The sequence below is a fragment of the Solanum verrucosum genome, unplaced genomic scaffold (assembly GCF_900185275.1).
Source record: "Solanum verrucosum unplaced genomic scaffold, falcon-dt-bn FXZP01000150.1, whole genome shotgun sequence".
In the NCBI taxonomy this organism is placed as follows: domain Eukaryota; kingdom Viridiplantae; phylum Streptophyta; class Magnoliopsida; order Solanales; family Solanaceae; genus Solanum; species Solanum verrucosum.
The window spans coordinates 2,176,780-2,202,119 of NW_026020371.1; the positions used below are offsets into that span (position 1 = coordinate 2,176,780).

A 25,340-nucleotide genomic window follows, 5' to 3' on the forward strand; every position below is an offset into this window, starting at 1 on the left:
GGTTTGATTGATTTTTGTGGTTGTGTGACAAGGTGTTGAGTGATGGTGGCATCTGGGACTGGAGACCCTGTTGAGTCATTTCTGAATTCAGTACAATTGGTTAAGAATGCGTTTTCGCCTATAGAGTCAGGTATTAAGAAAGTAGCAAAGGATTTTGAGCATTGTTGGCCTGGGAAAGCTGAGAGTTGTACTAGTAGTGGTTCTGGATTAGATGTCAAGAAAATTAGTGCAAGTAAGCAAGGGTTGGGTAGTGATGAGAAAAAGAAGGGCTTGTTGATAAAGTTACCGATTAAGATGTTTGTTGGAATGTTTGGGAATAATGGGCAGGTTGATAAAGGGGGTAATGTGGCCAGGAAAGGGTTGAAGGAGAAGTATGGTGGTGGCAAAGGGGATGGGAGCTGTGTCAACTGTCTGCAGTTTAATGTTGCTTGGTCATTGTTAATGAATGGCTTTGTTCAGGCTGTTCCTATCCCGTTTAAGACTGTGAAAAAGCGGTTTCAGAAGGTGAATCAGGATAGTGTTTGTGATGACCTGAAAGGTAATCTGAGGGTAAATGATGTGAAGGAAAAGAAGTCAAGTGATCAGGTTGTTATGGATAACTGTGATGGAGTGAAGCACAAAGAGGAAAAGAATTTATCTTTTGAGTGCTTTGTAGGTTTTCTTTTTGATCAAGTAGCTTTGAATCTTCAAAAATTTGACTTAGGAGTCCCACAACAGGAATGCCAGAGTACCGAGTTTAATCAAATTCCTCCGCCTGCCAATCAGTTTGATCATTTTAAGGTGCTAGTCAGTATTTTAGAGGGTAAAAGAGCTGATGTCAATGGATTTCTGGGGAATCTGAATTTTGCAAGAGTAGGAGGTATTCCTTCAAGTATTGTTGATGTAGATTCTTCTGCGAGAGAGGAGAGAGAAGATGGTGTTAATGATATTAGTGGTCAAGAAGAGAGCACTGGAAATTCCGCAAGAAGTTTAGCTAGTGGTTTGCTTAGTATTCCATTATCCAATGTCGAGCGTTTGAGATCAACATTGTCCACAGTTTCAATAACAGAATTAATTGAGCTCTTGCCTCAGTTAGGACGACCTAGTAAAGACCATCCTGACAAGAAAAAACTGATCTCCGTCCAGGACTTTTTCAGATACACAGAAGCTGAAGGTATGCTTCTCTCTTACTTCTTAAGTTGATCTAAAGTTTGTCCCATTCAAGTGAATTTGTTAAAATGACTTTTTCAGCTTTACATAGTTGTTTCTTTTGGTCCAGAATCAAACAAATAGTGAGATTTCTTCATGTCTGTGTGCCATTGTGTTACCGTAGACTGATTATTACTTCAAGTAAGTTTGAGACTTTGAGATTGCTGACTTTGTCAGGATGTCTCAACAGGAAGATATGGTCTTTAGTACTGTACACTAATCTGTGTTAGGTTAGGTAGTTATTCTTTCAGACAATGTTGACCGCTTGCACTGTGATTGCCATTCAAGCTCAAACCAGTATTTGGCAAGTTAGTCTGCCCATGTTTTACACATTTATCAAACCCATGAGAAGTTGTCTAGTTTTTTTGATTGAAAATAGTGACCATTTTAGCAATCTATACTAACCTGTCAGTTTATGACTTTGATAGTCATTGGGATGCAATTGTTCGCATTCTGCGATATATAAAGCCAGCTTTAGGTAAAGGACTACTCTTCGAGATCGAGGCCATGAGCATATCATTGGATATACAGATGCTAATTGGGCAGGATCACCCTCTTATAGACGTTCTACATTTGGATATTGTGTTTTAGTAGGAGGTAATTTGATGTCTTGGAAAAAATAAGAAACAGAGTGTGGTTGCTCGATCAAGTGCAGAAGCATAATATCGAGCAGTGGCTATAGCAACTTGTGATCTAGTTTGGATCAAACAGTTGCTGGGAGAACTAATGATTAAGACAACAATTAGGGAAGACTAGTTAAGAGGATTTGAGGTTGCTAGAGCTGGAAAGGATAGGTTGAAGATAATTCACCTTCACTATGCAAATGACACACTTATATTCTGTGATTCTGAAGAGGAGCATCTCAAAATACTGTGACTGATCTTGGTAATATTTGAAGAAATGTTAGATTTACATGTTAACGCGAGGAAAAGCTTCTTGTACGCAGTTAATGAAGTGCCAAACATGAAAATCTTAAAAGACAATCTTAGGGGGTGAAGTGGGTGCTCTACCAACTATCTACCTTGGGTTGCCTTTGGGGGCCAAGTCTAAATCAATGGAAATCTGAAATGGGGTGATTGAAAAATGTGAGAAGTTAGCAATGCGGAAGTCCCAATATCTCTCACTGGGTGGAAGATTGACTTTGATAAACTTTGCGCTTGATGCACTTCCAACATACATGATGTCATTATGTCTTGTCCCAACAAGAATCGTTGATAAGTTGGATGCTTATCGGATAGCATCAGGAGGAAATTTCTATGGAAATGGCAAAAAGACAAGAAGGGTTACCATCTAGTCAAATGGAAGGTCAGTGAGAAGAGATTTTGGGGATTAGGGATCAAGAATCAGAAGAATCAGAGTAAAGCTTTAAGAATTAAATGGCTATGGAAATATTCAAATGAAAATCAGAATCTATGGGGCACGATCATCAAAGTTAAATATGAGGAGAATGATAACTGGATGACAAAGGAGGTCACGACTTCTTATGTTGTTAGCTTATAGAAATCTACCATAATTTTGTGGAATGAATTCAAAGCTAATACCATAATCAAAGTGGCAGATGGAGTTAAAACTATATTTTGGAAGGATTATTGGCATGAAGCAGGCAACATGGAGACACTATTCTTAGATATTGACAACTTAGTTTACATCAGTTGAATTGTGGATACCCCGAGGGTGGAATTTTGTGTTCGGGAGACTCCTCAATGATCGGGAAATACCAAGAGTAACAAAATTCTTCAGCACCATTGAACAATTTAGTGGTTTGAAGGCAGGACAAGACATCCTATAGTGGCAGGGTAATAGTAATGGGACTTCTAAAATAAATGCAGCCTATAGGAAGATAAACCAACCAAACCAGCAAATACTCCAATGCCTTGGAAACACATGTGGAAAGCCAAAATGTCACACAAAGTAGTTTGCTTTGTTTGGTTATTGGCTAAGGAAGTTGCGCTGACACAAGATAACTTGATGAAGAAGGGGATCCCTTTATGTTTCAGATGTTTTATCTGTGGGAAAATTGCATCAACAATGGTCCATCTATTTATACATTGCAAGGTCACAAGTCAATTGTGGAGATTATTCCCAAGTCTCAACATATCTTGGTCCATGCCTGGGAAAATGATAGAAGCATTACTAGTTGGGAAGAAGCAGGAGTACAACTAAGAATTGGAACAACAAGAGAATTGTACCTGCAGCTATATGGTGCACAATATGGAAGGAGAAGAACCTTAGAGTTTTTGAGAATATGGAGAATACCATACAACTAGTCAAAATTAATTGTATTTTGACTTTATATTTTTGGTGCAAGTATATACTCTAATGATACTATCTCTATCATTGATGTCTTAGACTCATTATAGGGATAGGACAGTAGATTCATGAGATATTTTGTAAATATGGTTTCAGTACAGCTGATGTGTTGTGTTAAAGAAATAGAAGCAATTACCAATGTCGAAAAAAAAAACAGTGAGACGTGGAACATGTCTGATAGATAACTGCATAATATATTATGATTGTCTATCTGGCTGTATTTTGCAATGAGATTGTGCTAGAAGATGCGGGTGGACAAGAAAACTCAAATTCAAGATATACAAAAGTGAGAACACAAGAAATGAATGAAACTTAGCTTGTACCAGATTTTGATTTGTAATAATAAGAATAACTAACAATTTCTCTAGAAGATTTTTTTTGGTTATGTGGAGTTGGATGAGATTGCAAGTTTAAGGAAACAAAGAAGTAACTGGAGCATTTTTCCAGTATCTGAACAACTATCGATGTGATTGAAGTAATGATTCCCTCTATTATGTGCACCTTTTATTTTTACTTTATTATTGTTACTATCATCATTATTACTTTTATTGTTATTGGGCCAAATACATAGACAAATACTCAAACTTGACTGAGGTTTTCAAATGGATACTTAAACTAGGTGTACGACCTATTAAACTTACTATGTTGTCAAAAGTCTGCCTATAGGATACTTATATTTTACAATTCTAAACAACTGAAAGTGTGTGAATGTCGCTCGCAGTGGCATATATTATTATTGTTATTGTTATTGGGCCAAATACATAGACAAACACTTAAACTTGTCTGAATTCTTAATATACACTTGAACTAGATGTCCTACATGTTGAACACCTTATGTTATCAAAAGTATGCCTATTTAATACATATTTGGCAACTCTGAACAACCTTAAGTTTGTGAATGTCACTCGCTGGGACGTGGCAAATGATACAAATGAAATTAACACACATCAGTAAGGAAAAAAAAGGACACGGGACAATAAAGACATTGCTTTTCTTTGTTTCTCCTCTACTGCTGTCTGCTGGAGCTTACCAGCCATATGCTATTGAAGTATCCACTGTCTCAATTCACCCTTCATGTTCAGCTCATTAGGCAGCATTAGTTGTGCTCCTCTTTGTGGTCATGCTGAAGCATTTCTCCTTAGACTTTCTTGCCTAACATGGAGGTAAGGTTTGACCATGGGGAGTAGAGCTTCATTGGTATTGGCCAGTGAGAGCGAGTTCCTCCTAATGAGAACAAGACTGCAAATAATTTTATGCTCTGAAGTACATTGTGATTTCTTCACTTTCTTGCTCTGATAACCAAAGTAACTTGATCAATAGTTGTGGGACCATACAAATAACCTGATGAAATTAATATAGAAAAGTAAGTCTTTTATGGCCTAATTTCAGTAGCTGTTTTATCGAATTTGACTTTGCCTGGGGAAATACGGCAAGTTGAGCTTGGAGTCATAATTGCCAATTTGAAAAAGTTGGTCGAGATTGGACGATTCTGATATCTCCCGAAGAGGCTTTTATTGAGGACCATATTTTAAAAAGATAGGACTACTTTTTAAAAGGAGGATGCAATGGCCTGATCTAAAAATTAAAAGGAGAGAAGATGATGACCACTAACCAGATCGAACATAGTTTTTTGAAGGAAAAATAAAAGATAATGGCCGGCAATCATTTTTTAAAGTGAAGTTTCATAGTTTCCAGAGAGCATATACCTTGTTATGTAACTTGGAACAATTGCATGCTTCCAAATTGGTTACTGCGCCATGTTAACAGTATGTGTTTAGTAGGCACAATATTTTCCAGCTTTAGGTGTTGAATAGTTTAGACCCTAAGATAAGGTGTCTATATGAATTACTTGCTTGGATTGTCTATATGAATTTACTTACTTGGAAAAGTTTAGGGGGCCTCTATACATTGGTCTTTGTTATTATTATTAGGGAAAAGGGTCAAAAATACCCTTAAACTATTGGCAATGGAGCAAATATACCCTCCGTTTGAGTTTGGGTGCAAAACTACCCTCACCGTTACCTAATAGGCTCAAAAGTACCCTTCACTAATGGAAGAGTGGAAAAAAGGAATTTAGAAAACTTTTAAAATAAGAAAAGGTTGACTTTTTCTTTTGTTGCCTCCTCTCTCATTCTGCTCGCTGCCCCCAAGTTCCATCCACCAGCAACACCTGTTTTATAAAAAAAAAAGTTTTTTATTCCCTCAAGGCAAATATATCAAGAACTTGCATGATTTTTCCATATACGAGCTAAAATGCTAAATTCAAGTTATGCCATCTCATTGCCAAGTAGAGCAAATATATATCAAGCAAAGGATATGTAGAAATCTTGAGTACTCTGGTCAAAAAGTCTAAATCTATTACTCATTTTTCTATCATTACTGCACAAAATTGAGTTAGAATTTCAGTGTACGCAAATTAAACTGAACAATTCAACATATACACTGGCACTAATTGTTCTAGTAAGAAAATTTTGCTCTTTGTATCATTCCTACATGCTAGTTTTCTCCGTTCAATATCCTACAATATGCAATTAGTTCATGTTTACTTTTAAGTAACTTATATGCATACAAGAGAAATATTAAAAGGTTGCAATTTATCTTGATTGCTATATATGTTGCCACTTATTGAAGAATAATACTTGAAGGTTGAAGTTTTTTGTTTTGCAATATTGATCAGAAATGACTTCAGTACAATAAAAACAACTTTTAACGGCAATAAATATACATATTAATAAAGAGGTCTTTACCACATTAGTTAATTATCATTGGATCCAATATCGTTATAGGTTTTAGACACATTTACGAAGAGTGTTAATTGTTGTTCAAAATTCATACATACATACATATATATATATATATATATTTAACAGTAATTAAGCTATTGTCGTTAATTAATTGTCACTAAAGATATTTTTGATGTGGTGCATATATACAAATTTGTTTACTTAACATCATAAAATTTCATCATCGCACTCCAAACATTAGTTAATGGCTGTTTTTTTCTTTTTTCGAATACAAGCCATGGTCGTGGGTGAAAGTAACTTGAGTGTAGATTAGTCAAACTGGGTTCAGTTTTGTGTAATGAAAGATGGATTTAAAATAGTTTTTTTGTTTGGGTTTTGGTTCGATCTGATTTAAGAGGTAAGGAAGGAACAAAGAAGAAGAAGTCCGTTATCCAGGGGTATTTTTGAGCCTATTGAGTAACGGTGAGGGTAGTTTTGCACCCAAACTCAAACGGAGGGTATATTTGCTCTATTTGCAATAGTTTGAGGGTATTTTTTACCCTTTTCCCTTATTATTATTATTTTCTTTAGGTCCGGATGATGCTGCCAGCAACGTACAAGAACTCCACAATAAGTAAATTTCAGCAACTAAATTTCCATATTGTCAGACATGCCCTTAGTTTTGTGTTGTAACCTTGCAGGGAAGAGATTCTTTGAGGAATTGGATAGAGATGGTGATGGTCAAGTCACGTTGGAAGATCTTGAAATTGCTATGAGAAAAAGAAAGTTGCCAAAGAGATATGCCCATGAACTCATGCGTCGTGCTAGAAGTCACTTGTTCTCAAAATCTTTTGGGTGGAAACAATTTCTTTCGTTGATGGAACAGAAGGAGCCTACCATCCTGCGGGCTTATACCAGTCTTTGTTTGAGCAAGTCAGGCACATTGCAGAAGAGTGAGATACTTGCCTCACTAAACAATGCAGGACTTCCAGCAAATGAAGACAATGCTATTGCCATGATGCGATTTCTAAGTGCGGATGCAGAGGAGTCTATTTCCTATGGACATTTCCGGAACTTTATGCTGCTGCTGCCATCAGATCGGCTTCAAGAAGATCCTCGGTAGAATATCTTTACCTTTTCAAAATGATATGATATATCATGGCATTTGAGAATTTGTTAGTACATAAAACAGAAAGATGGCAGAATAGAAAAGAAAGTTACAATGATGAGCTTCTTGTTTAGGTTTGCGTTGGTGGAACGCGAGCTTTTGGCTTCCATTACATAGCACATCCCACATTTTGGTAGGGGAAACTAGATTTTTCGTCTGAGTTAACCTGGAGAAATGAGTTGATTAGAAACTTTTCTGTGGCATTCTTTTTAAGACAATATTCAACTGTTAATCATGTCTCCTATTGCCTGATCATCCGAAGATCAATTGCTAGTAGTAGTGGCACTACTGCACGAGATTAATCACTGTTCATGTTTATGCTGGTGGAAATGCAACTAGAAAAGATGTTGTAGGGGCATAACTTGGAAAAACAAGTTACTCAGATGGGATATGTTGAGTTTTATAATGTCTACCCCTTTAGATGCCCTTGTGTGTCTGATATGGGACATTGTATAACTCAACTGGATAAATGGTTGTTGAGAACGGCAGTTGTCTTATTGTAAAAAGGAAGAGATGGATATCAAAGTCTTGGGCTTACAAAATTTGCCTTTATTTATTAAGACCAGCAATGAACATGGCTATTTACAGCTATGCTATACTATTGAAGATGGTATTCTTGCATTCTTCCCTAAGATGTAGCAAAACATGGAAAACATAACCGGACTTTTGGATATCTGATTAAGATATTTATATATCATCAAAGTTCATGTAATAAAGGGACTTCCCCAAAGATAGAATTGAGGATACAAAAGTTGCTGGGTTGGTTCTTCTATATTTTGTCAATTTTGAGACATTTTGATCTTAATTATATTTTGGCCTCATCACAGAAGTAGTAGCAAGACACACAACAGTTGTGAGAAACATCCAGCAATTCTATATCAGAGAGTTTAGGTTTTAATTTGAGGGCATTTAATATTTCCCCCTTTTGAAAATATATTTTGGTATGAGAAGTCTTGTGCTTTGTGAAGACGATGGAGTTAGTTCTTTATAATTTGGTACTTCTGGGACTTCCCTTTTTCAGTATGAGTCAATTTAATCGGCAATTGATGGTAAGATCCTCTATAATATAGTTACATAACTACAGATCCCTATACAAAGGAGTTCCTCCCTAGCCTCTAGGGCTTTAGCTCAATGGTAAGAGGGAACGCGTGATATGTGGGTTCGGCGCATGTCATGAGTTTTAATCATTCTGCGTACAAACCATGGTATTTAGGTGGGAAGGGTAGAGGTGCAGTTCCATTATCCACTGAGGTTCAAATCGTGCACCAGTTGGCTCTTGGGGATGTCTTGGTTATCATTTATCAAAGAAAAAGAGTGTTTTCCAGGTTGCACATGGAGTATAGTGTGTGCACCACTAAATATACCTGGAGTGATTAGATCATCTGCACTTGAAGAACTTGATTTTCTTTCCTTTTGAAAGCTGTACAGTTCAGTATGTTGTTGCTACCTGCTTTAAGGGATTACATGCAATGCTCATTCATGTTCCGACCTCCGCTTTTGCTTCAAAGTCTGTTGATGGTTTTATTGCATTTGGAAGTATCCACATTAGCAACATTACCAGTTTCAACAACAACAAAAGAAAAGTATCCACATTAGCAAAGTAAATGCAGTATCTGCACATAGCAAATAAATTAGCAAAGTAAAGGCAGTATCTGCACATAGCAAATAAATTAGCAAAGTAAAGGCAGTATCTGCACATAGCAAATAAATTAAGCATCGAGTTTAATAAAAATTGCTGTTCATGTAAAGACGATCTACATCTCTCCCCTTTTATTAACTTAAAAGAAAGGAAGCAAATTGATGCATGTGGGCCCCTTTTGCCGTTAGTATAGCAATTAGCAGCTGTCTACAGATGAAAGGGACCTTGATATTTGTGACACATTTTGTACTTAAAGAGTGTTGAAGCACAAAATTAGCGAAAAGAAAAGAGATGTTAGATAGCAAATAGTATGATGGGATAGACTTTGTAAGTGGAATGTTTTAATAGTCGATTAGAAAGCGGCGGAAGATGCGTGTTAATAAATTTCAGATCAAAATTTGTTATATTCTTGATATCCATTTTTCATTTTTGGATGTAGATGCATGTGACAAGTTCAGTTGCCATTTTTTGTGTGTCTTAACCATTATTTTGTTGATGGTACATGCAATTGTTAGTATTGCAAAGCCTGACAGTTACTATCTCTTTAATTGATAATATGGAGCCTTACTTCAAGGCATAAGTCTGTTTCTAAACCTTTTTGCATATGTTGGTGTCTTGGTGGTGTACAACATACAGAAATATCTGGTTTGAGGCTGCTACAGTGGTTGCTGTTCCTCCACCTGTAGAGATTCCTGCTGGGAATGTCCTGAAATCAGCATTAGCAGGAGGACTCTCCTGTGCATTGTCTACAGCGTTAATGCACCCTGTGGATACGGTTAAGGTATTTTTTGTTTTCCAGAAGCATTTACTTCTTGGAATTTCTATCATACTCTAGAGCAGTTAGTTACTTATTGCCTTCTTGTGTAACTGATAAATGGTGTTATTGTTTGGATTTCCAGTAAAAAAAAGATACCTAGAAAGGTAAAATATGAGTAGATAATCTTGGGTAAACAATTTAGAAGCAGCTACTTTGTGCCAAAGAAAATTTACTTCCTTTTTGGTTTGTGCCAAAAATATCACTCTTTTTTTCGGCAAATGAAAAATCTTCCTCCAAAATCTTCAAACTAACATAAAATTGATACCACTTCTGATAGTTGCACGGACTCATCACTTTTGATGCCACACCTGTGTCGGATTCTCCAAAGATACACTACTTTTGGCGAATCCGACACACCCATTGAAATTTTTGAAGAGTCCGAGCAACATAACGTTCATGATACTTCAGACTTGATATAGCATCTTACTAACTAATGATTCCACTTCATCACATTTCCGACCATTATATTACACATAGTCAATGTAATATATTTTGAGCTTAGTAATTGGTAAAATTAGGTGTAGTTTATTGGAAACGAGGTAGTACTCGGCTGTATTTATTGTTTTATATGATAGTAAGCATAATTTTTTGCTTTAATTTTGTCTTCCTTTACCACAAGCACGCCATATAGAGGTTAGGTAGTTGAACTATACATTTTTTTGAGATAAGGGTAACTTTGTATTCACAAAAAATTCATGATGAAATGGAAACTTACATCCCACAGGGTGGTGGGCACACCCTCAAAAAGCCATACAAAATTACAAGTTTCCTTTAAAATCGACCATCTCTATGCTTTCCCCTACCAACTCTTTCTTACACCAAAAAAATAAATGACTTAAGCATTTCATTTCTGAAAACTATCATTTTGTCCTTCAAAACACCTAGCATTCCTTTCTTTCCATAGAGTCCACCATATACAGGCTGGAATAGTCTTCGACCAATCTTCACTTTTCCCTCTGTTGCCAATTCTTGTCCAGCTATTAAGGAGCTCCATGGTTGTCTTTGGCATCACCCAGCTAACCCCTAGTATACACAAAAACATATTTCACAATTTTGAAGCGGCTTTACAGTGAATGAACAAATGATTATTTACTTCTGCTTTCTGCTCACACATAAAGCATCTTGAGCAAAACTGCATCCCCCTTTTTTGTAATGCCTCATGTGTAAGGCAAGCTTTTCTTATGACCAACCAGACAAAACATGCTACTTTTAATGGGCTTCTTGTCTTCCACACTAGCTTCCAAGGCCATTTTTTAGTCACTGACGGATTGACATTGATTTCTTTGAGATATGGCTGGAGGGGTGTTTAGCACCTCTAGTAGCCTGGCCACATCCTCAATTTCCCAGTCATTCAAAGCCCTCCTGGACACTAAGTTCCACCCTTGTTGGCTCCATACTTGAGCAACAATAACAGATCTTTGTAAGCTCAAGGTGTAGAGGTTTGGGAATAAGTTCCTCAGGCTATCATCCCCTTTCCAGATTTCATTCCAGAAATCTGTTTTCAGACCATTGGCCACACTAATATAAATATTGTTATTGAACTGTTGCCACAACCTTCTGATGGTCTTCCACACACAGCATCCAAATGACCCCATCACCTCCTCAGTAGCCCATTGGCTAAACAAGCCATATTTCCCTGCTATGAATCTTCTCCATAGGGCTCCATCTTCAGTACAAAATCTCCATAGCCATTTTTGTAGTAAGCAATTATTCTGGATGCTAAGATTTCTCATGCCAAGGCCACCTTGTTTTCTGCTCAAAGTGAGTCTCCCATTTCATCAAGTTGTAGCCTTTCTTTTCTTTGTTCCCTAGCCAAATGAAGGATCTTCTCATTCTGTTGATTTTCTTCACAATGCTCTTGGGTATTGGAAATAGACTCATCATGTAGGTAGGTAACCCATCTAAAACTGATTTGATGAGAGTCAACCTACCCCTCAGTGATAGGTACTGACTTTTCCATCTTGAGAGTCTTTTCTCACATCTCTCCATCACCTCATTCCATACCCCTCCAACTCCTTGTTTTTGGCCCCCAGAGGCAAACCCAGGTACTTCGTGGGCAGAGAGGCTATCTGACATCCCAGATTCTCAGCTAGACTTTGTAAGATTGTCTGCCTGATTAATTGGGAAGAGGAAACATTTCGACCAGTTAACATGAAGCCCTAAAATGCCCTCAAATATTGTAAGGATTGCTCTCAAGTGTCTGATTTGTGCCACTTCTGCTTCACAAAAAACCAGGGCATCATCTGCATAGAAAAGATGTGTGATTTCCAGATCATCACCTCTCCCTATTTGAGCACTGAACCCTTTTATCCAGCCATTTACCTTTGCTGTTCTGAACATGTGGTTCAGACCCTCCATAGTTAGTAGGAACAAAAAAGGTGACATAGGGTCTCCCTGTCTAAGACCTCTATGCGATTGAAAAAATCCTTCAGGCTTACCATTTATAATGAGTGAGAATCTTACATTTGAGATGCAATACTGTATCCAGCCAATTCATTTCTCTCCAAAACCCATGTCTTTTTGAATTTTTAGCAAGAAATTCCAATTAACATGATCATAAGCCTTTCCAATATCTAGCTTGCATAGGATGCCTGGTTTCTTCTGTTTTACCCTAGAGCCAACCATTTCATTAGCCAGCAGAGCAGCATCCATGATTTGCCTTCCTTTCAAGAATGCCATTTGATGTCCATCAACCAACTTCCCTATAACTATTTTCAATCTTTCGGTGATTAGCTTAGAAATGATCTTGTACACCACTCCAATTAAGCTGATCGGTCTGAAATCCTTTAATTCCATTGCCTCAGGTTTCTTTGGGATCAAAGCTATGAAAGTAGCATTAAAGGATTTCTCAAAGAAGCTCCTCATGTGGAAATTGTGGATAATATGCATGAGATCTTCCTTAAGAATATCCCAACACTCTTTGAAGAAAGATATGGTGAAACCATCAGGACCTGGAGCTTTGTCACCATCACACTGCTTAATGGTCTGTAGTACTTCTTCTTCTGTGAAAGGCCTTTGCAACCACTCATTTTCTTCAGCTGAGACTGTTGGGCATCCTCTAAATTCAAAGGAAGGTCTCCATGATTCAAGTTCTGTGTAGAGCTTGGAGTAAAATTCAATCATGGCTTCCTTAATTTCTTTAGGATCCTGGGTTTCCTCACCTCTCACCAATAGCTTGTTCTGATTGCAAGCCTGTATCTACACCGTTTAAGATTAAGAACTTCTGTTTTTTTTTTTTTTTTTTTTTTTTGCGTAGACAATTTACCCTTCCTGGTCATGAAGTCTAATAATGGAGAAATACAGAGTGAATAGGAAGGTCTCTATAAAGGGTGTTATAGCAAAACATCTGACATCTTTGCTCTGTTAATACTTCAGAAGCTTGATTACTGGGTTATGTTTTTGTTATACTAATATTTAAAATTATTATACGTTCTTAAGAAGTATGAGGGAAGATGTTGTAAGAGTATATAATTTCCTATTCTTGATGACGTTTTTCCTACGAAGATGTTTAATTTCTTCTTACTAGTTTCTTGACAGGTAATTAAATTTGTGCAAGGTTGTACTTTTCATCTGATCTTTTGCCTGTTTGGTGTTACATATGTTATGTCTGGAAAGTATCTTATTGTATTATTTGTGATTTATATTATGGTATTCAATGAAGCATAAGTAGCTCTGAATCAAGGTGATAAGTTTGTCATTTATCGTGGCATTATTCTTATGGTTTAGTTGGGTACAATGAAGTTGATTTAGAAAATTAATAAGCAATCATTCAGAGTGAAAATGACATTCTAAATTTCTGGCTGGTTCCTCAGACACAAGTCCAAGCATCAACACTAACCTTTCCACAAATAATATCAAAGCTTCCTGAACTTGGAGCAAGGGGATTGTACAGAGGTTCGATTCCTGCTATTCTAGGGCAGTTTTCAAGGTTAGTTGTTTTGTATTTTGTTCCTCTATCTTGGAAAAAATTTCCTTGTCTGTATCTGAATTGTCAATTTGATTGATTATTGCAGCCATGGATTGCGGACTGGAATTTTTGAAGCAAGCAAGGTTGTGCTGATTAATATTGCTCCTACACTTCCAGAGCTACAGGTAACAGCTTAGCAGTGAAGCCTTCCTAGGAATTTTTCATCTCTTCTAGATAATGCTGTTCAGTTTTCGTCAGATAAATTTAAAGCAATTCAATAGTACCACACCAAGATGGTGTCATCTTTACAAAATGTGTTGTGGTTATTCATGCAAGCAGGTATTCCCACCACTTTGCACCAAAAATACAAAATGAAATGAAAGAAAACTTTGGACGCTTGACATCAGGTTCTCAACTGTATCAAAGGTTCTCAGTTCTCCTATTTCTTTCTCTCTAAAATAACCAAAAATACGATAAGGCAAGGTCTTCCTTTGTTTCTTCCTACAACTACAAGGCAAGTTACTTTGGAATCATATCCATCTCTATTCTAGGAGCACTCGATGAATGTCAAAACATGAAAGCTGCATATGTCAAAGCCCACAACTCTGAGACGCAATGAAGTATGAGGTGGTTGACGTCCCCTAGTTTCTTGCACAGGCAAGTCAACTAACCACTATGTATGTCCTCTTCCTTGGGTTATCGGTGGTCAACACAACCCGTAAGACTTAAATTGAGAAGCGCTGCGTGGATGCTTCTCCTCACTCACTTTATCCAATTCTCTAAACAGTGTAGCTATAAAATCTCAACAAGAAGAGTACGTTGTCAAGCATTTCCACATATTTCATGTCTTTGTTACACGCCCCAGTCAATGTTACAAAAATGTTGGAAAAGCTTCAGAGATATTTTTTGTGGGATAGCTCAAGTCTGGAAAGAAAGTTTCACTTGGTAAATCGGGCGATTGTCATTACCTAAGTGTTGGGGTGGGCTTGGGGTTAAAGATCTTAGGGTCTTTGACAAGGCGCTTTTGGGAAGTGGTTATGGAGATTCGGGGGAGAGGTGAATGCTTTGTGTAGAGGAGTTACTGGTGAGAAGTATGAAATTTTGGAAAGGGGTTGGAGGACAAAATGTTTCACTCCCATATGGATGTGGCTTATGGAGAAACATTTTAAAGGAGTGGGAAGAGTTCAATGAGTATAGATTTCAGGGTGGGTGATGGGAACAGGGTGAGATTTTGGGAACATAGGTGGTGTGGAAATAACATTTTGAGAATTACATTTCCTAACATGTACAGTATTCCCCCCCCCCCCACCCAAAAGATGTGATTCAATGGTTTTGGAGTATGCAAAAGGAGAATTTGGGATTTTTTAGGTTTTGGCGAAATTTGCAAGATAGGGAGTTTGAAGAATTTAAGAACTTACTTGATTTGCTTCACCAACAAAAAGCTACTATTGATAGCTACGATGTATGGAGATGGAGGGCGAGGGGCATGGTATTTGTTTAGTGAAGTCATATTATTATGTGAAGCTTCTAATTAGGGAAGAGAGTGATTTTGCACATGATCGGTATATAGAGATCCCTATGGTACCGAGAAAGGTATGTATTTTCACTTGGCTAGCTACGAGAGGAGTGATCCAAACAGTGGAGAATTTGAGGAAGAACAAATAATGTGTTAGTTGATGTTTCATGTGCAAATAATAAGGTGAAGATGTGAATCATCTTCTTCTACATTGTCCGATAGCTTCTTGTTTATGGTGGGAAATTCTGAGATGGTTCAGACCGAGTGGGTGATGTCAAGCATAGTGAAAGAAATAATGTTTAGTTGAGCACTAAGTTGCTCGAACTCTTCACTTTTGGTGCCGCACCCGTGTCAACACGACATGGGCGTGGGTGTGGGATCCCTACACGATCTGGTCAACCGATTTTGGGTATTTTGACGGACCAAATTCGAGGTTGAAATTCTGGACAGATTGAATGAGTTTGTAATCAAAACAAAAATTAAGGTGAGATTGAAGAAAATGGAATACCTTGTGTATATAAATTTCTATTGTCACTCCCTTTCCTTTTATCTCCTTTCAAGAGTGTCCTCTTGATCAATAATTTCTTCTCAATCTTCCACATAATATCTCATAATTTAGGTTTTATAACTCTATTTTTAGACATTTGAATTATTTTAGCCGAATCCCTACACTCGTATCCTTGTATCTTAAAATTTAGATCATAGAGTATTCAACCTCTAGATCTGCACCCGTATCGGACACCTGCACCCGAGTCTGAGCAACTTAGTGGGCATTTAGTAGGAGGAGGAGAAGATGCAGGGAATGAGATGTTGCTCCTTTTGCACTTACATGGATCATATGGTGAGAGAGGAATTGAAGAACTTTTGAGGAAGTAGAGAAAGACTTTGTACACTTGAGGAATGGCCTATTTTCCCTTATTTCTGTTAGGTGCACCCATAGGATTCCTACATGTATAGATGAGTGGTGTTATTGTAGAAAACCATGTCTTCTTGTAAAGTTTTCTAGTTTTGGTATACTTCTTGTATATTGGCAAGCTTTTTCCCTTTTCGAATGTAATTTATTACTTTATCCAAAAAAACAAACAAGAATGACTTCACGTCGTCATATGCCCAAACTTGAAGGGGTTAGGACTTTTGAAAGATATCTCCTGTGATAGGTGAGGACTGTCTCAAATTCTAGCTACTTGCCATCTTTGTCTCTTGCTGGTGAAAATAATGGTAGTAAATCATTTTTCTGTGTATATTTGATAAGAATCGGGTTACTTGAATAAACAATAAAATAACGAAAAAGGGTCAAATATACCCTTGTACTATTAGAAATAATTTAAATATACCCCTCATACTTTCGGGCCAAATATACCCCTCCCGTTATACTTTCGGTTCTAATATACCCCTCCCGTTATACTTTCGGTTCTAATATACCCCTCCCATCATACTTTGACACAAATTTGCCCTTAATTGTAATGGAAGTACACATGTCAAGCTCAAAATGAAATGACCCGTACCAATTCTAAATACCTAATTTTTTTTGTTGAAACCCACCCGTTTAACTGGATACAATCCATTTTATTTTCATTTCTTCTTTTTTCAATACCCAAACCTTCAAAGAGGGCGTTTATTTTCATTAGCTAGATTCATTCCTTCATAGTTTGATCTTGCCATGAGTAGGACATTAACCTTAAACGACAGCAAAGTCAATTTTTAAGGAAAAGGAGCAGATATCATGGGTAAGCAAACCAGTAGAGCTCTTTCAGAGCTTCTCAATAGTAAACTTTATTTGTGTACAATATTTTCACATTCAAATTCAGTGATTATATGAATAACAATATGACAATCTCCAAATTCAGGATCGTCTTTGTTACTGTCCAACAAACAAATAATCAAATGAAAAAAGTAGTGCAAAATTTGAAAAAGAAAATGAAACCCACTGTAAATTGTAAAAGTACAAGCTTTAGAAGTTTTGAGTATTGAAATAAGAAGAAGAAGATGAAAATAAAATGGATTGGATCCAGTTAAACGGGTGAGTTTCTACAAAATTTTTTTAGGTATTTAGAAGTGGAGCGGGTCATTTCATTTTGAGCTTGACATGTGTTCTTCCGTTAAAATTAAGGGCAAATTTGTGTCGAAGTATTATGAGAGGGGTATATTTGAACCAAAAGTATAACGGGAGGGGTATATTTGACTCAAAAGTATAACGAGGGGTATATTTAAACTATTTCTAATAGTACAGGGGCATGCTTAACCCTTCTCCGATAAATAGTGTGGAAGCAAAAAATACTAGGATTAAAGACAAGAAATCAAAGATAGGTGAAATTTAAGAATAAAATCTCCAAATTTCAAAATAAGTACTATAAGAACCCTAATTGATCTTAGTATTCAAAAACAAAGGAATTAAGCTAATAACTGATACTAATAGAGTCAATTCAAGAATTTAGATGAAAAAGTAATCTAAGAGACGAAGACCCCTATTTTGAAGAAATTAGAAACAATAATTAGTACAAGACTAATTACCTTCTTTAATTTACGAATAAGAACCAAAGATATCAAGTTGAAGAATTAGTCTTACCTCTTAAAGAATCTTATGAAGTTTGTAAGATAAATTCCAAGTAGCCACACACAAAGGTGTAAAAGAAGAGAAACTCCCAATTAATAATTATGTTGTCTTCTAAAGTATAACAGAACCCCCCCCCCCCCCCCCCCCCCCCCTTATATATGGGGGAAACACTATCCCAAATAACATGGGACTAGAATCTACTTTTATGAAAATAATGAATAAAATCTAACTAGGAAACTTCAAACAAGGGTAACATGTAAAAATAATACCAAAAATTCTTCCCTAAGGAAAAAAGGAGAAGTTTCCAAATTTGACCAAAACTGTCCTCTCTTTTGGCAGAATTTTCAGCCCCATTTGGGCCCCAATATTCTTTCATTTGGGTTTGGACTTGAACCATAAAATATGTGCAGCACTTAGCCCATTTTTATCCACAATTTGTGGACTCGTTCTTGGGCTTTTCTTCCATGATAAGCATCTTCTTGATTTCCCATTGAATCTCAACAATCTTGGTTTGCAACTCCTTAGCTTAAGACCTTTACGATGGTCTTCTTAGGGCTTCTATAGCATCACCCTTGCCCATGGAGCCATCAATATTACCATACTAAGAGCCTGTTTGGCATTGCTGTTGGGAGGCCAGAAACACTTATTTTGAGAAAAAAACACTTATTTGAGAAAAATTAAGTGTTTGGCAAATCAGTAAAAGTGATTTTAAATGGAAGCAGAAGCAGTTTTTCTGCTGTTGGGAAGAAGCTAAAAATTTCTGCTTTTTAATAAAAGCAGAAGCAGAAACAAAAAATAATTTTTCTCAAGACGAAAATATCCTTTTCATATATACATATTTACCAATATATTTCTTATTAATTAATTAGCATATTTCATAAGTTTGGCTAAATTTCATTTAAGAATTTTTTTTTATTTTTATATAATAAATTTTATAATTTATTTTACGTTTATATATTATTATTTTATATATTATATACTATTTTTTTTGAGAAAATATATTATATACTATTTTATGTATTATTTTGTAGAATTAGAAAAAAGGTAACAACAATATTTTTATAAGATTAGAAAAAAGAAGAAAAAAAATAACAATTAAAGATTTCAGCCTCCCCAAAAAAGGTGTAATATTGATTGAATATTTAAACATGTAAATTTTAATTTTAAAAAATAAAATTTAATTAATTTTTTAATAATAGATATTTAAAATAGGTTCTCTTTATAAAATAATTTTAATATTAGAAGTACATTAATAGTTGTCCTATTTTGTAATTTGACTCTTAAAAGCACTTTTTAAAAAAGATTAGCCAAACGCGATTTGCTTATGAAAAACACTTTTCAAATGAATTAGCCAAACACAAATTACTATTTCTCAAAAGCACTTTTCTAAAAAGCCATTTTAAAAAAGTGCTTCTAGAAATAAATTATTTTTAGCAGCAATGCCAAACATGCTCTAATTCTCAAAAGCACACCGGACTCTATTTCCATTTTTCAGCAAGAACCAGAAGGACTTTGAAAAGTCCGATCTTCCCTTTGGTATACCGTTTACCTTTACAGAATTGTCCTTTAGGAAGAGTCATGTCTTCTTGTAACCAATCGAGTACTTCACATTAATCAACATCTTTCACATAGTCTTGTCTTTATTGGCGTACCTCTAGCTGCTTTCATTACAAAGCACGTCTACGCATCCCTAAATTCTGTATGCCTTCCATGCCTATTCTCTGCACGCTTATTGAGACTGAAGGTAGTTGTAGTTTGCAACCAAATACTGGTTTTACAAAAGTATATAGTAGGAGGGCTGTGAAGTTAAATTTGGTAGGTCTTGAGAAAGTTGGCAATCGGTTTAATTAGGGTAATCTTTTAAAAAAGGTTGGACCTTAAATTTTGCAGAATGGAAGACATATCAGCTTTGTGCTGACAACATTTCAAAAGTCCTGTCGTAAACAATTTGATATATCAACTCTTCAACGTCGATGTCTTAGATATGCCCATAGTACGGAAGTTTTGTTCTCTGGTGAATGATCTTTTCCCAAAGGGGTTTTATCAAACCAATGCGTATGTCTGAAGCCAACATCTTTGGTATATGGGGGAAGAAAGAGCATTAGTTGGGCTAGGAGTCAATTAGATTGTTTAAATTTAATTCCCAAGCTACCTACACAACGACTAGAGATTTTTTTTTGCTATTCCAAAGGAAGTATGATGTTTCCTTATTAGAAAAGAAGTTTGTTTTTCTCATCAATCTTCTTTCCTATTGCTCTACTTTAGTTCTATCCATTTACATTATGCCTAGTTGAGGCCTTCTTATTACCACCTTTTTTAATGACCAAGAAATCCTTGAGGATAAGTGTTGCATGGTTTGAAATTCGGTGGATTATAGGCTTGCCCCTCTACCTTTCTCGACTTAAATATCTGGCTTTTGTCTGTGGAAGGGTCTGAACTCATGAACTGCTCTTAGCCCACACATTACCTTCTTCTCTCTTACCACTAGACCAAAACCCCGGGAGCTTCTTCTTATTACAACCATTTTGTTTGTTCCTTCGATTATTGTTTTTCAGCCTATGAAACTTTAATTGTGGTTTATCTGGTTCTCATTTAGAATCAAGGTGGCACCCAGTTGATTCTGCCTTCTGATGGTTCCATTTCATTGGAGGGCCCAATTTGTTGAATAATTTCTGTCGGCATATGTCCTCGATTTTTAAGCATCCTAGGGACGAAACACAATTGTTGACTTAAAAGGACTACTCATATTAGGTTGGATTTTGAAGGACACTTCTTATGCTTTTAGATTATCCAAGTGTCCATGGGATCTGCTCATCTTTCAATGGGACTAAAGAACTTTTCCTAGAAGCTAGGTGAGCTGCTATGATATGTAGGAAAGACAAACAAAAATGAGACAATATTTTTCTTTCACATTTTTCAGTGTGCTTGTTCTCTCTACCCCCATCTTCCTGATTTTGATGCTCTAATCAAATTGATGTTCTTGGATGCCATCTGCTATGCTGTTTCATTTACCCCATAGTAGTATCTACATAAGAAGGCTTGAACGTATCAAAGTAATAAGGGAAGTGGGATCAATTAGTTGAGCACTATCATGTTACACATGATCATTTGCTGACCGAGCTTCCTTATTTATTTGGATTCATAAAGGAAGTTACTTATCAATTTTTTTGTTATTGGAATGTTTCTAGGTTCAATCTGTGGCATCATTCTGCAGCACTTTCTTAGGCACTGCTGTGAGAATACCCTGTGAGGTGCTCAAGCAAAGATTGCAAGCTGGTCTTTTTGACAATGTTGGGGCAGCAATCATTGGTACCTGGCAGCAAGATGGTCTTAAGGGTTTTTTCCGTGGAACTGGTGCCACTCTCTGCCGTGAGATTCCATTTTATGTTGTAGGCATGGGCCTATATGCCGAGTCCAAAAAGGTGATTTTGCACTTATTTTAAGTTTGCACTATCCTTAATATATATGAGTTTTTCCCCCAAGTTTATTTTATTAACTATAAAAGCTGATATATTAATAACAAAGATATGACTGAATATCAGAAAAACAAGATATTGAAGGAACAGAGCAAGACCTACCCCATGGATATAGAATTCATAAATTCCAGAATTTTTCCTCCTTGCATGCCTTTATTCTGCGGCATAACTCAAGGAACCATAAGCATCTACACTCTTGTGTATATCAGCCTTATAATCTGTGAATCATCTGCGATTCTCCTCTATTTAGATTAAGTACTAAGTGTGATATGCAGAAGTACCTCACCATATATTTTTTGGGGATCTTAGTACCATTCCAGGCAGCAATTAGTTCTTTACAAGAGCTGGCATTAACTCGTGAACACTGCTAGGAAAATGAATAGTAAGTCTAACATAAATCCAAAGGTAAGCTCATGAGCGAGGATTTCCCCAGACCTTATAAGGAGACAATAACCCCTTTCCTCAAATGATGTGGTACTCTAATAAGTAATACCACCCTCATGAGCGAGGATTGCCCTAGACCTTATAAGGAGACAACAACCCCTTTCCTCAAATGATGTGGTACTCTAATACCACCCTCCTGCACGCCCAAGGCTGGATGTCTACAGTGTGGACATTATAACAAGGGAGGCCCAACATTGTGTAAACTAGGAAAAAGAATGAGTCTAAGGTCTATTACCAAGTTAAGAAAATTGATATCAGGCCTAATTCAACTTCATCATCAGCTGAGGATTGCCCAATATCGTATAAGGAGACAACAACTCATTCTCTCAACCAATGTGGGACTCTAGCAAATACCAACTAAAAAGAAGGTTGCCCAGTAGTGATAACACTGTGGAGCATCTAACTATTGACCAATTCTGTAGTTTCATGATCTGTTATTTGTTACAAAGCAACAGATGTACATTCTGTATCATAGAAACAGCAAAAAAAAAAAAGAAAAAAAGACGGGAACAAAAGAGTAATAGTACTTTTAAGTAAAAAAATAATAATTTTTTTTTACAAGGAGTAATTTAAATGGACAGTGAATCTTGTCCCATTATGGAGTGGTAGAAGTGGCTTTTGTTGGTTTAGCTTCATCTGTTTAGGCGTGCACTACCTGGAGCAATGTTAATTGCATATGCTATTCCAACTTTCTATATTATTTTTCCTTTTAGCACTACAGTATGACATTTCTTCCACTTGGGTACGTTCCAAAATATTAGATACCATTCCACTTCTGATATTATTTTGTGCAATTCTTTAGCTTTCAATCATTTCATATTTTAAACTTTAATTTGATGTTTTCATTATCGACTTCCCAACTTTCGCTTATTAAAATTCAAATTTTAATTTTGATGTGATGTTTATCTATCAATTAACTTTTCAGCTTTTTTTAAATATTTTCTTTCACCATCAATAATATTACATATTTTCAGAAAAATATGTTGGTAATCATGAAAAGCAAATGCAGTTATATGGTAAATATTTGTCGATTCACAATATCTCTATAATCACTGGATTTGCATAGCTGAATATTATAAAATATATTATATGCTATTTCTTCTTCTTTTAGGATAATAATTACTTACCTTTTTATAGGTAGAGAGTAGTTATTTGCCTTACTGTAGTAGATTAAGATTCTTATATAAGGAGCCCCAGTTGAGAAATGTCCACAAACATGTATTCAATACATCTCATCTATATTTTGTTTCATTACCTAATACATTTGTCAAATTAACATTCTGATATGTGCCCAATCCAATTAAAACACCTATAAAATGGGAGAAAGAGGGAATATGAAGTATTTCAGAATCCTCTGGATTTATTCAGCTTTGACATAGGAAACCCATCATGAGGATGCTGTCTGCTATATAAATTTGTGCAATTTTCTGAGATGCAGTTGGCTGGATCAACGGCTTCTTAATAAAGTCTGTTGTATGGGTTTGTTGATGCATGAAAGTAAACAAATTTGTTGAATGTTATAAACTCATTCCCTCGAGTTTAAAATGTGTATATTGAGAATTATTATGGTGTCGCTGTCTGTTGATAAACCTTCTGTATTTACTTTTCAAGAAAGGCCATTTGACATTCCTCAAGGTCATAATCAACCACTAAATTACTTGTTTGACACAGCTGTGTTACAGTCAATTCTTGTTGATAAAAATCATTTGTGTTTATTCTAGGCTGTGCAACAGCTTCTGGGGAGAGAATTGGAGCCTTGGGAAACAGTTGCAGTTGGAGCTTTATCTGGTGGGTTGACAGCTGTTTCAACGACTCCATTTGATGTGATAAAGACCAGAATGATGACTGCTCCACAGGGAATGGCTGTGACGTCAACGATGGTTGCATTATCAATTCTCCGTCATGAAGGACCCCTCGGATTGTTTAAAGGGGCCATTCCTAGATTTTTCTGGATTGCACCTCTGGGTGCGATGAATTTTGCTGGCTATGAGTTAGCAAGGAAAGCCATGGACAAGGATGCCACCGAGCCGCTTGCTCAGAAAAGTGGCTAGCAGAACAAATGTACCTCGACTGAGATTTTGTTTACTGATCGTACCTATCAAAGCTGCTCGGAAATTTTGAACCTTTTCCAAGTGGTAGCATCACATTTAAATTTGTCAAAATCCCTGCTTTTTCTTATTGGAGGCAAAAACCTTTTAGATTTGGTCTGAACAATTGTAAATTTCCATTAGCAGCATGTTCATCTTTTGCTTTGTAACATCATTTGTGCAGTTTTTTTTTTTTTGACAAAGGTAACAGTAACATCATTTGTGCAGTTTCTAACCTTGATACATGAAGCTATAGATCTAATTAGGTATCAAGACTACAAAAAGAACACACAATACTGAAAAACTTTTTTGAAATTCTTGTTAGCAGAATAGCCAAAGTTCTCAATTAGCTGGTGAGTATATTGTCAAGAGTATGCCTTGTAAAATTTCTTTTCTAGTGTGTTATTGTGTGATCGACAAGTCTTGTTTAAGATTTGCATACAGGAAAAGGACAAATATACCCATGAAGTATTACAAATGGTATGCGTATATCCTTCAATACTTTGAGTTTGAGGTTAAATATGCTCTTATCATCATACTTTTGGCAATCATATCATATATATATAAAAGAGAACCCTAGGCCCGCCTACGTGGCGCCACCACAAACAAGGATTTTCTTTTAATTTTTTTTTTTTTCCAATTCTAGCCTTCCCCTTTCATGAAAAATTGCGACTTTAATGAAAAGTTGCGATTTTATGAAAAATTGCGACTTTTATGAAGAGTTGCGACTTTATGAAAAGTTGTGACTTTTATGAAGAGTTGCGATTTTAATAAAGAGTTGAGACTTTTATGAAGAATTGCGACTTTAATGAAGAGTTGAGACTTTTATGAAAAGTTGTGACTTTTATTAAGAGTTGCGACATTTATGAAGAGTTGTGACTTTTATGAAAAGTTGAGATTTTAATGAAGAGTTGTGACTTTTATGAAAAGTTGTGACTTTTATGAAAGGTTGTGACCTTTACGAAGGGTTGCATCTTTTCCAAATAGTTGTAACCTTTCCGATAAGGCACAAGAAACATTTGTTCACACTACCATTTGTCGTCTATAAATAGAGGGATTTCCTCTCATTTTAAAACAATGAAAATTTTGAACCTCTTCTTCTTCTTTTGCTTAATTAAATATTCGTGTACTTTGCTCACTGACACCATTGCTTATGTTACAGATCCTGGTATGTATTTTTACAGTCATTAATTTATGTTTATGTTATTAAGGATAAATGATAATATGCTATAATATTTATTTTCATTTACATTATTAATGTTTGTTACTACGTAATCTTGTATGTAAGATAATATAGTGTTTTAGTTTTAATGGCTGATAGATTTTAAGTATTATTTTATAAATTCCGTGATATTAAATTTCCGCGCGACGTAATTGCTCTAGTATATATATAAAACAGAACCTTAGGCCCACCTACGTGGCGCCACCACAAACCAGAATTCCCTTTTAATTTATTTATTTAGAAAATTAGCCTTCCATTTTATGAAAAGTTGTGATTTTAATGAAAAGTT

General features: G+C 36.0%; 1 protein-coding gene across 1 annotated transcript; it reads left to right on the top strand.

Annotated features, from left to right (window-relative positions):
- LOC125838352 (uncharacterized) lies at positions 1-24,009 on the top strand. Its single transcript, XM_049517418.1, has 7 exons — positions 1-1,153; positions 6,923-7,340; positions 9,665-9,809; positions 13,658-13,773; positions 13,859-13,937; positions 21,011-21,244; positions 23,464-24,009. The coding sequence occupies exons 1-7, from the start codon at positions 43-45 to the stop codon at positions 23,791-23,793; spliced, it is 2,433 nt and encodes an 810-aa protein (XP_049373375.1). The 5' UTR covers positions 1-42; the 3' UTR covers positions 23,794-24,009.
- The last annotated feature ends 1,331 nt before the right edge of the window (positions 24,010-25,340 follow it).

Coding starts and splice junctions, on each gene's coding strand:
- LOC125838352 (XM_049517418.1), top strand. CDS start 43: ATGGTGGCATCTGGGACTGGAGACCCTGTTGAGTCATTTCTGAATTCA. Junction 1,154..6,922: donor CAGATACACAGAAGCTGAAG/GTATGCTTCTCT, acceptor GTAACCTTGCAG/GGAAGAGATTCTTTGAGGAA. Junction 9,810..13,657: donor ACCCTGTGGATACGGTTAAG/GTATTTTTTGTT, acceptor CTGGTTCCTCAG/ACACAAGTCCAAGCATCAAC.